At 36.7% G+C, this 15,459-nt stretch overlaps 3 protein-coding genes across 4 annotated transcripts; 1 reads left to right on the top strand and 2 right to left on the bottom strand.

Moving 5' to 3' along the window:
• Window positions 1-308: 308 nt before the first annotated feature.
• Window positions 309-2,592, bottom strand: LOC138136275 (FAST kinase domain-containing protein 4). The gene is made up of 8 exons (XM_069055382.1): window positions 2,245-2,592; window positions 1,975-2,199; window positions 1,661-1,928; window positions 1,481-1,611; window positions 1,284-1,428; window positions 736-981; window positions 608-686; window positions 309-560 (listed from the first exon to the last, which is right to left on the bottom strand). Exons 1-8 carry the CDS (start codon window positions 2,590-2,592, stop codon window positions 359-361), a joined length of 1,644 nt encoding a protein of 547 aa, XP_068911483.1. The 3' UTR covers window positions 309-358.
• A 301-nt stretch (window positions 2,593-2,893) lies between these two features.
• Tasp1 (Taspase 1) lies at window positions 2,894-5,583 on the top strand. The gene is made up of 5 exons (XM_069055383.1): window positions 2,894-3,033; window positions 3,086-3,634; window positions 3,684-3,914; window positions 3,962-4,113; window positions 4,167-5,583. The coding sequence occupies exons 1-5, from the start codon at window positions 3,015-3,017 to the stop codon at window positions 4,245-4,247; spliced, it is 1,032 nt and encodes a 343-aa protein (XP_068911484.1). The 5' UTR covers window positions 2,894-3,014; the 3' UTR covers window positions 4,248-5,583.
• LOC138136277 (uncharacterized) lies at window positions 4,252-7,738 on the bottom strand. Of its 2 annotated transcripts, none has more exons than XM_069055386.1 (4): window positions 7,173-7,738; window positions 6,882-7,013; window positions 4,601-4,712; window positions 4,252-4,551 (listed from the first exon to the last, which is right to left on the bottom strand). In XM_069055386.1, exons 1-4 carry the CDS (start codon window positions 7,437-7,439, stop codon window positions 4,382-4,384), a joined length of 681 nt encoding a protein of 226 aa, XP_068911487.1. In that variant the 5' UTR covers window positions 7,440-7,738; the 3' UTR covers window positions 4,252-4,381. The 2 variants fall into 2 exon arrangements, with proteins under 2 accessions (XP_068911487.1, XP_068911486.1); XM_069055385.1 differs by lacking the exons at window positions 6,882-7,013; window positions 7,173-7,738 and adding exons at window positions 4,881-5,132; window positions 5,235-5,966.
• Window positions 7,739-15,459: the final 7,721 nt, after the last annotated feature.

The following is a 15,459-nucleotide window of genomic DNA, read 5'->3' as shown; positions in this document are numbered from 1 at the left end:
TTAAATAATTATTTAAACAGTTGTTTGGCCAAATCAATTATTTATAGATAAAGACGTCTTAATGAAAGTTTTAACGAAAGGGAAATCACACTACCCACTATCACTAAATGACTGCCGACAAATCTCAATATTAAGGGTCTTAAAACACAGCTGTACCGTACTTAGGTATGTCTTGTTTTTAAGATTTTTTAGAATGATTAAAATATTTTTGACAGGTGTTAGGGTACTAGATGCCGCCATAAATAGTCGGTCGTTATCCTCTCACGGTCAATTTCGCAACTGCACCGGTCACAAACAACACCAAGACATTTTACACATATTTTCTTTATTTAATCATATCTACAATAAGTTACATGATTTATTTAACGACATATTTCAGTTTATTTTCCAAATACTGGACTCGGTGCACCAGTTTGTCCGTTATCTTAAACTCGGTGTACGGAATATTCAAAACTGTGTAATTCTGGGCCTCGAGAAGATTACAAGCGAGTACATTAGCCCCGGTGGGCTCGACTTTACCCCTGCACATATTATGGTAGTCGTACCCCATAATGGCGATCCTGAAAACATCCAATCAATTTCGCAAATAAACAAACACAACACCTACTTGGTCACATCGGTTCTTCTCTCGTTTTCTTCTGTGATCGTCAACGGATTACACTTTTTGTCAAGCAAACACTTGGCATCTACAACTTGAATCTTAGCAAATGTCACCAACAAACCACCAAACCTTACCAATAGAAAACCCTAGATTTGTGTTCACATTCGTGCCTAGATGATTCTCCGAGTGAATCAAATTCTTTACCGTGTCCATGATCGCTTCCACCATTTCGGTCTTTTCTTTCGTTTTCGCCATATTTACAGTGTGGACACTTGACAAAGGATCGAGCGTGGGACCGTCGTAATTTTTCAATAAATGAACGGCGGCCCCGTTGATGTTGAGAAGTTTCACTTTTGCGAACACGTTCGATGATTTACTGCCTACACGAAAATCCAATTTACAATTTTTCTCACATCAAAAAAAAAAAAAAACACGTTCTAAGTGTCCAAGTATCAAAAAATGATCTGATATTCGTTGCATAACAATTGAAATCTTTAATGAGAATATATTTTGGGGTTTTTCTGGAATTGAAAGTTCCTCAAATATTCAAAGAACAAAAAAAAATTTGTGCGCCGTAGAAAATGATTGATAATTAAGATCAGTAAAAAGATCTCCACCAGAAACTTGAGTTGCTATCAAGAAATTTTTGTGGGACACTCTGTATGTACGAGTGGTCATGTACCTTCGATTTTATTGACGAAATCCTGTGCCAACACGCTCGAGACATGGTCTGGGGTTGCTTGATTCAAGACAACCAACGACCAGACAAAGTTCAACCAGACCAAAGGTTTTCGGGCTTCGGACATCGATAACTGTGGCAACAACGCCTGGAACAAAGGTTCAATCACATTTTCCCAAATTCCAAATTGTTCACGTTACTTGGAAAAGTTTTTCATAGTTGCTGGGCAAGTGGTTCACTGTGGCTAACGTCACGAACAGACTGAAGACGTCCTGGATCCTACATATCGAACTGTTGTCCAAAATCCATTCGCTCAGCGTATCTAGCACTTCTAGAACCCCAAATCAATAAAAATCATCGACATTTCTGTTAAAACCGACCACAGTTCTTGTACTTGAGGAGCCCCAAACTGGTCACCACCGACCCGATCACGGAACTCTTCCTCACGTCCGTCGTCAGCTCGTTGATCACGTCGGCGCAAATCTTAGTCAGCAGATTCTCGTCGACGAAGTTCAACGTGCACATGCTGTACAGCAGATCGGCGCTCTGCTTCAGGTCGAGTTGTTCGCAGTTGGCCGTGATGTTGTAGGCCAGAGAGCGCAGCAACGAAACCGACCGTCGCTTCCTCATCGTCAGCGTCGTCATCACCTGGAACTGGCGCTTAATATCAAATCTTCGACTCGCGCGGGCTTACCTTGACCGATTGGTCGAGGGTGAGGTTGGCGACGAGTCGCGCCGCCTCGTCGTCCGCCGTCACGTTCAGGATGGTGGACAAGTCTTCGCTGGTGCGCGACATGTTCCTGTTCAGCTTGCTCCCCTTGCTCAGAATGCGGCACAGTTTTATGAAGCGGAAGTCGCTTTCGAAGTCGGCGAGACGCGCTTTTCCCGTCGCGGACCATTCAGCTAGCGTTGACACCACCTGGTACATCACGGTTTGAGCGAGTCACCCTGTATATACACTAACCTTGAGTGCGTGCCTCCTCGAAATTCCCGTGCCCTCGGATATCGACAACAACTCGTCGATGTTCGTGGCTTTGCTGATTTTATCGTCTGTTAGCGGCGTCTTGATTTCCATGTCTTGGTTGTTCGGCCGCAAAGACGCGAACACGGCTGCGACCATGCTGTTGTGCGACTTTACATATTTTCGCGATTTTAACCCCTCTTCTTCTTCCATTTCAGTCTCAAAAACGTTGGGCTGGGTATTTTTTGCTTCCGCTATGGTCGACTTCATATACTTCTCACATTTCATTACACTAACGTTCGCATTGTTACTTCTCAGCTTGGTTAAAATTGTCTGCGTTAGTTTAAACATTTTGTAACAGAACGAAGCAGTTTCTTCACTTTTTAAAAGCCTGTTTTCCTTTACTTGGCTATGACATAATACGTTTAGGTTATGAAAACCTAACCTCTTCGGCACCTCTAGACAAACTTCGTTCTGATACAAGAAAGAATTCCAGCTAAACTGCAGTATCAAATCCCACTATCTTTATTAATTCTGATTGATTTTAATGCAACTTTCAATGACATGTATCTAATATTATTCCCACAAAAGTTAATTCCACCCTACTATTTTACATGATTTGACGTTTGACATGACACACAGGAATCAGAGACAGGTATACCAACCGTAGACGTCTGTTTATAATTTGACGATAACATAACCTAAGAATATTTTATATTTAACAAACTTTACATAACTAATGCAAATTGAATTGAACCCAAGAACTGCTAACAATGATTGCCGTCCATTGTGGTTAGTACGGATTTTTGAGTCATCAATAAGTCTTGACTAGCGCTTTGTGCAGGTGCCGGCAGTCATAGCAGTTCCCACTACGGAAAGTACAACAAATTATCAAAAAAAGCGTGCAGGACCGGGATAGAAGTACTACGAAACGGTGGAAACGCGTTGGAGGCGGTAAAGGCCGCCATCACAGTTTTAGAAGATGACCCAGTAACTAATTGCGGTTATGGATCTAACCTAACTAATGAGGGTTGTGTAGAGGGAGATGCTTCAGTGATGGACGGCAAAACTCTAATCTATGGCGGTTGCGGTGCTGTCAAAAGTGTAAAAAATCCAATTCATTTAGCTTATGACATTTGTGTTAAACAACTAGAACCACTACCCTTGGGCCTGGTGCCCCCATCTTTTCTTGTGGGTAGAGGTGGGGTGAAATACGCCAAAGCAGCTGGTCTAAAGACTGTCAAACAGAAATCGCTAATCAGTGCCAAAGCTTTGTCACAATATAAGAAATATAAAAATCTTGTTGAATCTAATAAAACTGAAGAGTTGCTGGATACAGTGGGGGCGGTATGTGTTGACAATGACGGACACGTCGCGGCGGGTTGTAGTTCAGGTCTTACAATTGAATTTTTTGTCACCCCCTGTATAAAAATAAGTTGTAGGGGGCATTCTTTTGAAGCGTCCTGGTAGAGTAGGTCAGGCTGCTGTGTACGCCAGTGGGGTGTGGGCCGACAGTTTCAGTCCTGAAGCACAGTCTTCAACAGCTGTGTGTACTTCAGGCTGTGGTGAACACCTGATGCGGACCCAGTTGGCTAAAGTAGTCGCCGAAGATTTACAAACTAGTGTTTGCCCAACAGTAGGACTCAGTCAGTCCATAACGGACAAATTTATAAGTGAGTCGATTTGATTCTACAAGACATTTTGTAAATTTGTTTGTTAGACTCGAGATATCTGGAAAATGTGACGACGAAACTGTGCGGAGCCCTGGTCCTGCACGTCGACAAAAAAACCGGGGACACCACCCTCTTGTGGGGCCACACGACTGAAACCATGAGCGTGGGTTTTATGCGCTGCTTCGACGACAATCCAAAGGTGAGACAAGTCAAAATGTAGATTGGCAACACTGTACACTGTTCGTTGTCCAGGCTTTGATTTCAGAGCTGCCAACCGGCGTGCCCGTCGGTGCCAAGGTCACTGTAAGTGGTGTCTACGGTAACAAAAAATAAAACATTACGTGTCGAATTTTATTTTTAATGGATTTTTTTTACAACAGCAGTCTTAGTTCTAGTTCGTATCTATTCAATAAATACAAGAATTATTATTTTTGACAAGTAGCGACAGTGACAGTATTGATCGAAATTTATTTGTTGTTGGCAGTGTCTAAGATACTTCTAAAATCTGTGCTAATACCGGGTGTTTCGAAACTCTCGGTAGAATTAGATATGAGCGGGTTCGCTGCGCCGCGTGATGTACCGGGTGCTCTGAAAAGCTCGTCTCCGCTGTCTTCTTCGTCGTCGTCTTCAGACGGCACTGAAATGTCCGTGAAAATCGACATGAAAACTGACGTTAATAAACTTACCCAAGTAGGAGGGATGTCGATATCTGTTTTTCCATATTCTGTAGCCGGCGTAGCCTACTCCGGAAATTACCATCAGCGTACCCAGAACTACCACCACACGAAATAAGTTAACCTAAAAACTTACTTGTCACTAGCTTTTACTTGCAGGTAAACGGAGATAAGCGCGACGCAAGCCCACTACAGCACAATCTAAGTATCTACTCAACCCAAATAAATCAAATCAGGACACAACAAGTTAATATCGCAACCGCCTGATCCAGTCGTATTACTATTGGCTTACCTTCACCGCGGCTATCGTCTCTTTAAACTTCCCATTTTTCAAGGGACAGTTGATACCCCCATCCTGCATGGGACAGTCGATACCCTCATTACCGTGTTCCTCAATAAAACTCTTAATTTCGTTTTTTTTTTCTTTAATCTTGCCCAAAATGTGCGGCAATTTCGGCAACGCAACACCGAATAAGACTCCACTGATGCGATCCTTCAGAGACTTGCTCTTATGACTCTCGTCACTTTCCTCCTCTTCCGAATCCTGCGGTTGAACATCTTAAAATAGCTTTCAGCAAGATTTTATTTGAATATTTTGCCAACGTGGTAGGTACTTCCACAAACAGTACACCATTCTCTTGTTTACCTTTTCTAATCGCCCCTCCTTGTCTGAAACATCACTCTCCATCTCTATTTGTTTTAATTTTGACTCAAAATAAAAATTCTTCTCCTTTAGCAGGTTGCAGTTCTCTTCCAGGACTCTGTTTTTCACTTCCATCAAATTGATTATTCGCTTCAAGTTGTCGTTCTCGTACTCGAGAGCGTTGTCCGCTTTGGTTTCTCCATTGCTCTTTCGACTTTTCGTCTTGGTCTTGCTTTTCCGTATCAGTGCCGGTTTCAGACCGTTTTTGTAGAGAAGAACTTCATATTTGCTGCACAACAGCTTTTCGTCCGTCATGTCGTGAACCGCAATTACGCACTTCACTCACCGTAAATCCTCGTCGTGCGTCGGCTTACGTAATCATAACGAGTGCTCCCACTGCCGCTTTTTCGACAGGGAACGGTGATTTGCCTCGGGCAATCTCTTAAAAATATGAGAGCAAAACTCGCTAAAAATTACTATGTCTTGGAAAATGTTTGGTGTATCTAATTACCAAGTCTTGTAGACTGCCAGCGTCATTTGTACCTCATTTATGTGTTGTATTTGTTTATCGTTCTGCTATCACATAGGTATTTAATCTATTTTTAAACGTTGAAAGGTGCATTCATGCGAAAACAGCGGCATTTTTAAATCAAAACGTCAGTGGTCATTCGTCAATTGATTATGGATCAGGTGGTTAATTTGAATTTTACAATTAAATAAATTAAACCATTGACCGGAACTGTACAGTAATGTCATTTTGCCCATAAATTAACAAAGTAAATCTGATTATTCTGATTTGGTATTAGTTTAACTAACCTAAACAGCTGCTATTTATACGTAAACCTGTTATTGTCTAGTGGAGCGTCTAATTTTTACAAAAAATTGCAAAAACACGTTGTTTTAAGCGGAAAATACAAATCTGCAAGAAATACACAAGGGAGGATTCACACAAAAAACTAAAATGCGTACGACATGAACATAACCTCACTTACTCACGAGTCACGATGTTTGTTTAATATTGAACATGCATAAATATTTAACGGTGTTGTTACGTTTAAATTATGGTTTTAATCAATTTTAAACAATTTTTGTGGCTGTTGACGAAAATTCAAAATTGCAGCCATTGTTGCCAATTAAAATAATGGAACTGTACGCATTTCGTGATTTCGAGGGAAATAAATTATTTGAAATCTCCTTGTTATTAATTCGATCATGGGATTTTTTTTAAAGTAGAGTCCTCAAGAGATTCTTGCAATTTAAATGATAGAAGTCGCAGAATTCAAGTCTGGACTTATATTTTTTTGCGGTTGGCAGTCCTAGTGACATTTTCCCGTGTCTGTCATATTTCAAAAATGTGCCTGAATTTTTGCAAAAATGCAGATTTTGTGTTTATTTCGCGAGATAATTCACATCGGAGTGTTTTGTGAACGATTCATGCAAAAAGTAAGTATTTTACCACTTATGCAACCGTGTACTCTGTACTATCACTTTTGAATTTAAGTTCGTACGCTACTTTTTACTTTTTGTGTTTTTTTTTCTTTTGATAAAAGAATCCTTCCACGGTTTTCTGTTATCGAGTCATTATCACCGCGCAAGACACGATGTTTTTGCAGATCTTTGTGAGAATCGTGAGTCGTGTAAAAAACTCACATAAGGGTCAGTTTCATAAACTTCTTCCCAATCCCCCTGGACCACCATTCGGACAGACCGGATGTTGACATCATCATCGGCGACACCTCTCGAGACACAATTGTAGACACCTTCTTCGTTTTTTGATACCGCCTGAGAACCGTATCAAATTACTTCTTTACTTGGAACAATTGTGTTAAAAATAAACGCAATAATAAATTTATTATTAGATAACAAAGTAACGTAAACATTGTGTTTTTTATTTGAACATAAAACGAAATCCCACAAGCTTCGCTCCCACCTTGAACTCACCTTTATCGTCAGATTGCCAGATAACACTTCGTATTTAAACTTGCCAATGTCGTAAGTATTGCTAGGTCCGACGATGATGTTCTTCTCGTTGAGGTACCAGTAGAAGAAGTTGTGGTTTTCGTCGTTGCTTTGGCACATCAAAGTCACAGTTTCGCCGACCGGCACCTGAACTAACACCTCCGAAATGGCACTGGTACCGATTTTATGTAACAAATTTAACAAGAACGCTGCAACCACGACCAGGGTGCATCTAGCTTGGAGGCACATTTTTGCACAGTTGTCAGGACCGCTGGGGTGAAGTGTTGTTATCGATTGTGGTCGGTGAAATCTTACAAAGACCGATTTATTTTGAAAATATTACTCAGCAAAGTGAGGACGGAGTGTCTCGTGATCTCGGCGCTGGTGGACGGCCGTCCCGACGTCATTGCACCAATCAGTATAAATTTAGCAAACGCATAACGTGTCGTAGGGAACGAGGTCAGAGACAGTTTGGTTTTACTTGAATTATTCGTATTAGCTTGTACTTGTACGTTGTGGAACGATTTGTGTGGATTGTTTGTCGATGAAAATGCTTCAAGGGGAAGGCGAGCTGTAAAAGTGTCAAGTCGGACTAATATTTCGACATTTTTTTTGTGTTTTTAATTTTCACACGATATTTTACAATATTTTGGTATAGAACGTTCATCAAAGATTACAGAAAATAGAAATGTAATACTACTTTTGTGTTTGTCCAAAGACTTTGTCGCTCCATCTCTTCCAGTCAGTTTAACGGCTAAAAGCAAAAAAAAATTCCAAATGACTCGAAAGTATTCAAGTGGTTAAAATACCATGTGATAATTTCATCGTAAAACAGACGAGCCCCCAAATCGTAATCGCACTTCATAGTTAAGATATCTATCTCATTATCACTGACTAATTTCACATACCTACTTAAACAAATCTTACGCAATTTATCAAATACATACAATGAAAAGTATTGACAAGACATAAAGCTTTAAACAGAACTGTACTTTGAGCTATTGGATACCGGGTGACTGATGAAAAAGATTTGACGCTGTATCTTGCTTATTTTTTATCCAATTTGAATAAATGACACATCAAATGAAATAGCTCCAAAAACACTTCAACACTATCTGATTCCATATTTTTTTGGACGTGATAGCCAACTTTTTTTTCAACTTCCAGGGTATATTGTTTTTATTCGTTCTTATAGAAAATTTTCTTCTGAATATCCGTACACTAAAAAAAAAAAATTAATTGAAAAATCAAAAATCAAGTCACCAAATTTATGAAAAATCTATTCTGGTTGTCATTTTTGCCGAAAGTGCATTCATCTGACCAAAGCACGTGACGGTAAAAGATAGGATCTTCTCTTAATTTAATAAAGCAAGTATTAAAATTCAATCCTACGCTGGGGGTCATTTCCAAATAGAATATGTATCGGGTGTTCATTTAAATTTCCGGTCAAAGTTGGCGTCGAAGAGTCGATTGTGAACGCACCACTCGTGTGAAAACGTAAGATTTAAACGCTGATCCCTGATCCGTAGTGCGTTCACAATCGACTCTTCAACGGCAACTTTGACCGGACATTTAAATGAACACCCGATACCTTTCGTAGGCAAAATGTTTGTTTCTTGAGAATGTGTTCGGTGAAGTTTTGGTCGTTGCAGTAAAAGAATTAATTCCATTCAGTTGCAGAAAATTCAAAATCCCTACGTCATCACGTTTAATAATTTTGTTTTTCTTGATTTTATTTTTTACGTCATCGTTTAAAAATAAATATTGCAAAATTAAATGGAATTATTAAACCAAGGAGAAACTATATTAAAGTTTTACAACCTAATCACAGGTTTAGGACGTGACGTGATATTTTTAGAATCTTAATGACATATTTTTCATTATATTTAATTAATGTCATTAATTTAAAAGAAAATTGATTCTATATGTTAATTTAAGTGTTATAAATATAATCAACTGATCAAAGAACTACTAGATTGGTGAAAACATACACTTCGTTCACTTAGGGTGTACAATAATAAAAATATGTGATTTTCGCATGTTTGGGCACATTTAATGAAACATTCTGTACCAGTGCCGTGTGCAATTACGACTGTCACACTGCGAAAAAATTTCACAATCAAGGAAAAAAAAACACCACGATTTCAAGGTCATTTCATGACCATTAAAGTCGTTTCCCTTATATTTTTATTAATTACGTATTTTCGAATATCGTATGTTACGCCACTGAAATATGTCTTAAACGACTCGCAACGAGAGGCGGAGCCTCTTAGCAGTGCACGTGATTACTATGTTGCGTAACTGAACGGAGTATAGGAACGGTTACAGAACTGTAAATGCTTCTAGTCCTATCCCTTTGTCTTTTGCAGAAACTTTACTTTATGATGGTCACTTCAATTTAAAAAAGAAATCTACAAAGTTTCTTCGACAATAAGTTCAATCCTTGTAAAAGTGAAAGATAACATATTGTATCTACGGAAAGCGATAAATCCAGGAACATCGGTGATAGTTTTGTAGTATTGATGGATACTTATTCGTTGTTAGTTTCTCTTCCAATTAGGCGAATTTCAAAGCTTTCAGAGTTAGTCCTCGGTAAAGTTTCTCCATTAAGTGGGTCGTTTGTTGTAGGGACTGAAATGTTAACAGTGAAAATTAATTGGATCAAATTTTATTGAGAAATTTATTTGGAGAAGAACGAAATTTGTAACTGGCGTATGTTAGACCACATAAAAGGAAAATTGAAACTAAGGCAAAGAAGATTGTGTGGAACTAAAAATAAATTTCGGTTGCAAAAACACACAAGATTTTACGAGATAAGGTCTTATTACAATTGTAATTTATTATTGGAATAGCTTTGCACAAAAATGTGTTGACAATGAGGAAGATTATTGTTTTTTATTGAATATGAGTGAATATGATTTATTCATTACACAGGCCTGCAAAACAATAGCTATTTATGTAATAAGTACATAATATAGGTCTTTGTGGACGAGCCCTATAGTTAAAGCGTCCGCTTTACTTTATCATTACGGACCAGTCCATAAATAGGTAGATTATGGACGATATCATAAATCATTAATTATAATACAATCGAACATAAAACTTTTTAATCGATGTTTTGATTTTGATAACTGATTTTGTATAATATCGGAGCCCTGATTACAAAAATACCCTTTATTTTTTTGTATCACGTCAGGTTTTTTCACAATTAACAAAAAAAAAATAAGCAATTTATTTAGGAAAATAAGATGTTTATAATAATTCTTGGTTAAAAATCTAACTAAATTTTTTATTCCTTATGACTTATGAGAATGGCATCTTTGACGCTTTGTGAGGAAACTTCTTTTAATTGATTGTCTGCTGTATGTTTTTTTTGGGTACATCCAGCAAAAGTCTGCCATCATTGATACGCTCCATCTTCCTTGATATCACCTCTCCATTTGTTTTATATCTTGGTCAAAACGTTCCCCTTGTTCCTCGCTGACAACACCAAGATTTTTAGGAAAAAGATTTAAGTGCGAAAATAGGAAATGCACTTTCAGAATCATATTGCATCCCAAGATATGAACATTTTTAAACATGATTCTTACAATATTTTCGTAGTCTTCATTTTTGTGATTTCCAAGCAATTTTTCTATGACGTTCTTAAATGCCGTTCAGGCGTTCCTTTCAACAACATTCATAGAATTTTGAAAATCCTTACCTTTGTACAAAGATCTTATTTGAGGTCCTATGAATTGGAGAGATCTGGAAACTTTGTTCATAAATACTTGAAACATTGTCCATTTTTATCAAGAGGCTTTACAAATTGCTTCATCAAACAGAGTTTGATTTGCATTAGTGGTATCTAATACGACTTTTTTAGGATACAAATAAATTATTTTTTATTATTGTTTCCCGGTACAAGTCTAGTTCTTAAAGGCCACTTCTTTTGAGTCCAGTACTAGTCTCGTGCCCGGCTGTCCCACTCGCAAATAAAACAAAGAAATTTCGAATATCCATATTGTTGCCCGATATTACAATATCGAAATTATGAATTAATTAATTCATTCGAGGTGAACATTCCAATTTTAAGAAGAAACGAATTGTGAAAAAACTAGACGTGATAGCGCAAAACCAAAATCATTTTCGTTATCAGGGGGTCGAAATCGAAATCAGTGTAGACCTGTGTTATCAATAGATAGGTGCGTAAAATATCAGCAATTTGCATTTTATTGATGATTTTATTCAATACAATAGTATATTAAAAGACAAGTTTCATAAGACCAGTCTTGAAGCACGAATTCAAGATTAAAAAACGAGTGGCGTAGCCACGAGTTATTTTAAAGAATGAGTGCTTCAAGTAGGGATGCGCACGATGTATCGATATTGTTGAGATATCGATATTCGCATTTCACCGATACGATATTTACATCGATTTAATTTTTTTCGATATAATCGGTGAGAATCGATATTTTTTAACGATATTTTATGCTATATTTTTTTCCGCATTTGTCAGCAAAGTGAATTCTTTCACACACAGAAAGGCCACATATTTTATTTGCTTTTGTTTTTTAATGGCAGACGCAATGTCAGCTTTTTTAATCCACTTCGATTATTTCATGATTATTCTCGCGGTTTTGTTTTTCTTTTAATTTTATAGAAAAATATTTTTGTGATTATTATCAAATTATTTCTAACTGTTGTTACGCCATTGAAAAATAGTTATTTATGCAACGAGGTTCTGTGTAAATTGGGCTTTTCTAATTGCCCGAGAGGATTGAAATACGAGCGTAGCGAGGATTTTAAGGCCTCGAGGGCAATTAGAAAAGCCCAATTTGCACAGAAACGAGTTGCATACAAACTGTTATTGTTTGAAACGACGTCCCCAAAGCTTCCAAATCTATTAAAAATGATTTTGCATTTGCTTTTGACAGTTTTGACAAATTTTTCAAGAAATGTCAGTTCGAATGTGTTGCCTAGGGCAACGGTTGGTTATCTGCTATTTTTTGCTTTAGAGCAGTTAGGAGGCAGTTTACAAAGGAGAAAAATGAGAATTTATGACAGTTGAAAGCAATAAACATTAATTTTCACTATTTTGATTAATTACTCTTTTTTTTTTAGAAATATCGATGTTAAAAAAAATCGATATTTTCTGGTCGATATATTTAGCACATCGATGTTTTAAATTCGATGTATCGATTGATGACATTATCGATGTTTCAAAAATTTTGCGCATCCCTAGCTTCAAGGTCTTATGAAACGAGTTTTTTATACTATTTTTTGTAATTTGCCCTTTTTAAGTCGTTTTTAAACAAAAATGTTTACTTTCTTCGATTTAGGGATTTTTGTGGCGGTTGGTAATGTCTTAATTTTAAAAGTGAAAATTTGATAAAGTTTTCAAAGTCGCCTTTTGTTTTATCCAAATTCTGTCACAAAACACGAATATGGAAGATGATCTTTCATGCACGCCCGCTGAAATACGTGAAATTGCCAAAAATACAGTCGCGAATTTGTAATTCTTTGCACATTTTGTAATTTAAACTGACACGCATGACGGATCAAGCTACGCCAACCTAAAAATGTTCGTAAAATGTTCCGTGAAATAATGGCTATAAGGACATCCCAGATGATGACGTCGCGTTCGTTAATATGTCTATTAGAGAATCAAAATGGAGGCAAATTACAAAAAAGACTTTGTATGAAAACAGAAACATTCACAATTACATCAGCAAAAATTTTCCACAAAAAATATGCCATTGTTTTTATTTACTTTTGAAAAATATTTTTACACGAAATTGTGACGTCCATTAAAATTGCTTTTATAAACTCTTTCAACCACACAATTCGAACTGAATAAATATTGATCTTTTTTGCTCAATACCTCATAGTCATAAAACACAGCTGTGTACTTCTTCTTTTGGCGCATCCTGAAAACAATTTCAGATTGAATTTTGTAATAAAACTTAACAAAATACGAAGGGATATTAGCTTTGGTCATTTCTAATAAATCTAAATGAATGTCGTTATCGTGTAAATTAAGTATAGACATTAGTAAGTGCATGTGCAAAATTTCATATTAAAAGGTCCGGTCGTTCACAATTGTGATTTTTGTAAGAGGTCATGTTGGGTAAAAATTAAACACCGAAAGAGAGAGCTGAAAAATCAATTCCTGTGTCGTGCTGTCCATGATATGTCTAAAACAAATACAATACCGGGTGAGCACAATAACTGTTTCAGTTGGCAATAAAAATATTTACATGAAATTTTCAAGACTGAATTGTATCTACATATTTCGGTTTGTTTTATTGACATTATTGACAGCTGGTATTGGTTTTTGTAATCTTTTATTAATAAAATGGTTTTCTCGTTGGAATATGACATAAAAGTCACCAAAAGTCACCAGAATTTATTGCCAACTCAAACAGTAATTGTTGCTCACACCGTAGTAGTTTATTTAAAATAAATGTAAATTGGGCTATTTATGGCATGAGTGGGCTCATTTTACTCGCGTTTTAAAGGCCCACAAGTGCCATAAAGAGTCCAATTTACACACGAATGAGTTGAATACAACGTTTTTTTTTGTTCGACGAGCCCTTTAAAGGCTCCAAATCGCTTAAAATCTTCAAAATTAGCTTGACACAGGAGAAAATTCTCAAATTCTGACAGTGTCGAACAAAAAAAAATTGTAAACACCTCATGACTAGATATCGCGCCTTCAAAAGAAATTACAATCAAGCAGGCGTTCTCTGTTACAAAAGTGCGGATTGTCTTTTTAGTTGGCATCCCTTGACATTTCCTTCAGATACATTACGTCACTAAAATTATGATTTTTTTTTCGAAATTAAATCATTAAATTAAAGTTAATACCTTTTTGTGCACCAAAACCAGTAGAATTCTCGTTGTTCGTTAACACTTAAAGAGTAGAATTGTGTTTGCTGTTTGTACGCTGAATAAGTGACGCTTGACATCTATGGTTTGAAAGATACCTAATGAAGCTAGCGGATACAAAAGTCTGCACACATTTTTTGATCGCATTTATATCAGTCTATGAATTTGTAGTATTTTTACCTCTCTCTTTAGGTCCTTTAGAGGTATGTGTACATTTTTTGTGGCGAATGTTCATTTTCAGAACGATCTGGTTCATCAGTTCGTGTATAGTTTTGTCAATTTCACTGTAGGTCGTAAAATTTTATAGTACTTTGAGTTAAAAATCTTGCGGGGCTTATAAATCCTAGTTTACCATCAGCAGGTAATATTTTAAGCAGGGTTGTATTGTACATTTTATACAGTATGTCCCCGGATTGAGTTTACAAGAGGGAAACAATTTTTATTTTTGATTTTACGTAAAAACTTTAGAGGAATAACATTTTTTGCTTCATCTGAAACCTCGATTTCCGTTATTAAAATCTCAGTATTGATACACTGTATTCTTAAATTCACATTTTTTGTTCAAATTTGGACTTAGAATTAATTTTTATGTTATAAATTTTATTACAATTGGCCTGGTTTTTTGACAAACAACTTATTACTGTTGCAAAATGTTGTCTTTAGAACAAAGAATTTATTTAATCCAATGTTGGACCGGTTTTTGTCACATAATTACAAAATTTAATGAAAAATTTCCCAACAGTTATGTATCAGGCATGGGTGTTCAGAAGCAGCTTAAACTTCGAAACAGGGTTGAATGATGTACAGAAAACGGCGCATAGTTAATAGAATAGTTTTATATTCAATTAACATTTGATTTTTTCAAAAAAAAAGGAAAATATTTTTTCTGCAATTTCTTTGATTTTAATGTTAAGTCTTCCTCTGTGTTGAAAAAGACGTTTTAATAACAGAAATGGGGGTTTCAGATGAAGCAAAAAATGTTATTCCTCTAAAGTTTTTGCGTAAAATCAAAAATAACATTTTTTTCCCTCTTGTAAACTCAATCCGGGGACATACTGTATACAGGGTGTCCCAGAACTGGCTCCCCAGAGAAAAAAGGGAGCCTTAGGGCGAATATATTAACGTGTATTTTGAAGAAAAAAAGTCCTATCTCAAATGATAACCGAGAAAAGACATTCTGAAGTTGACCAATTAGAGTTGAGCATCATTAAGGTGGAATAATCGCAATTTTGCGTTGCCTAGGTTTCCTTTTTATCCGTAAACCTCTACAATTCTGTCGATTAGATTTGGTCCACTACATTTATTAGAATGATTGTTTACGTCAGTTTGACATTTGTTACACAATTTCGCTGCGATATTTAATTCAAGTGTATCATTTAACATGTATTCTTCCTCTGAG

This window comes from Tenebrio molitor, chromosome 8, assembly GCF_963966145.1.
Source record: "Tenebrio molitor chromosome 8, icTenMoli1.1, whole genome shotgun sequence".
Lineage (NCBI taxonomy): Eukaryota > Metazoa > Arthropoda > Insecta > Coleoptera > Tenebrionidae > Tenebrio > Tenebrio molitor.
Note: the sequence above shows the minus strand (reverse complement) of the source record. Positions and strands in the feature narration are given on the sequence as shown.

Excerpts from the sequence above, each read along its gene's own strand:
- Tasp1 (XM_069055383.1), top strand. Across the intron at positions 3,635-3,683 it reads CGCGGCGGGTTGTAGTTCAG|GGGGCATTCTTTTGAAGCGT; the intron begins GTCTTACAATTG and ends AATAAGTTGTAG. Across the intron at positions 3,915-3,961 it reads CATAACGGACAAATTTATAA|ACTCGAGATATCTGGAAAAT; the intron begins GTGAGTCGATTT and ends TTTGTTTGTTAG.
- LOC138136275 (XM_069055382.1), bottom strand. The coding sequence starts at position 2,592 with ATGTTTAAACTAACGCAGACAATTTTAACCAAGCTGAGAAGTAACAAT. Across the intron at positions 1,612-1,660 it reads CCTCAAGTACAAGAACTGTG|AAGTGCTAGATACGCTGAGC; the intron begins GTCGGTTTTAAC and ends TTGGGGTTCTAG. Across the intron at positions 982-1,283 it reads TTTCGTCAATAAAATCGAAG|GCAGTAAATCATCGAACGTG; the intron begins GTACATGACCAC and ends ATTTTCGTGTAG.
- LOC138136277 (XM_069055385.1), bottom strand. The coding sequence starts at position 5,546 with ATGACGGACGAAAAGCTGTTGTGCAGCAAATATGAAGTTCTTCTCTAC. Across the intron at positions 5,133-5,234 it reads AGGAGGGGCGATTAGAAAAG|GATTCGGAAGAGGAGGAAAG; the intron begins GTAAACAAGAGA and ends GTTCAACCGCAG. Across the intron at positions 4,552-4,600 it reads TCGACATCCCTCCTACTTGG|TGCCGTCTGAAGACGACGAC; the intron begins GTAAGTTTATTA and ends CGGACATTTCAG.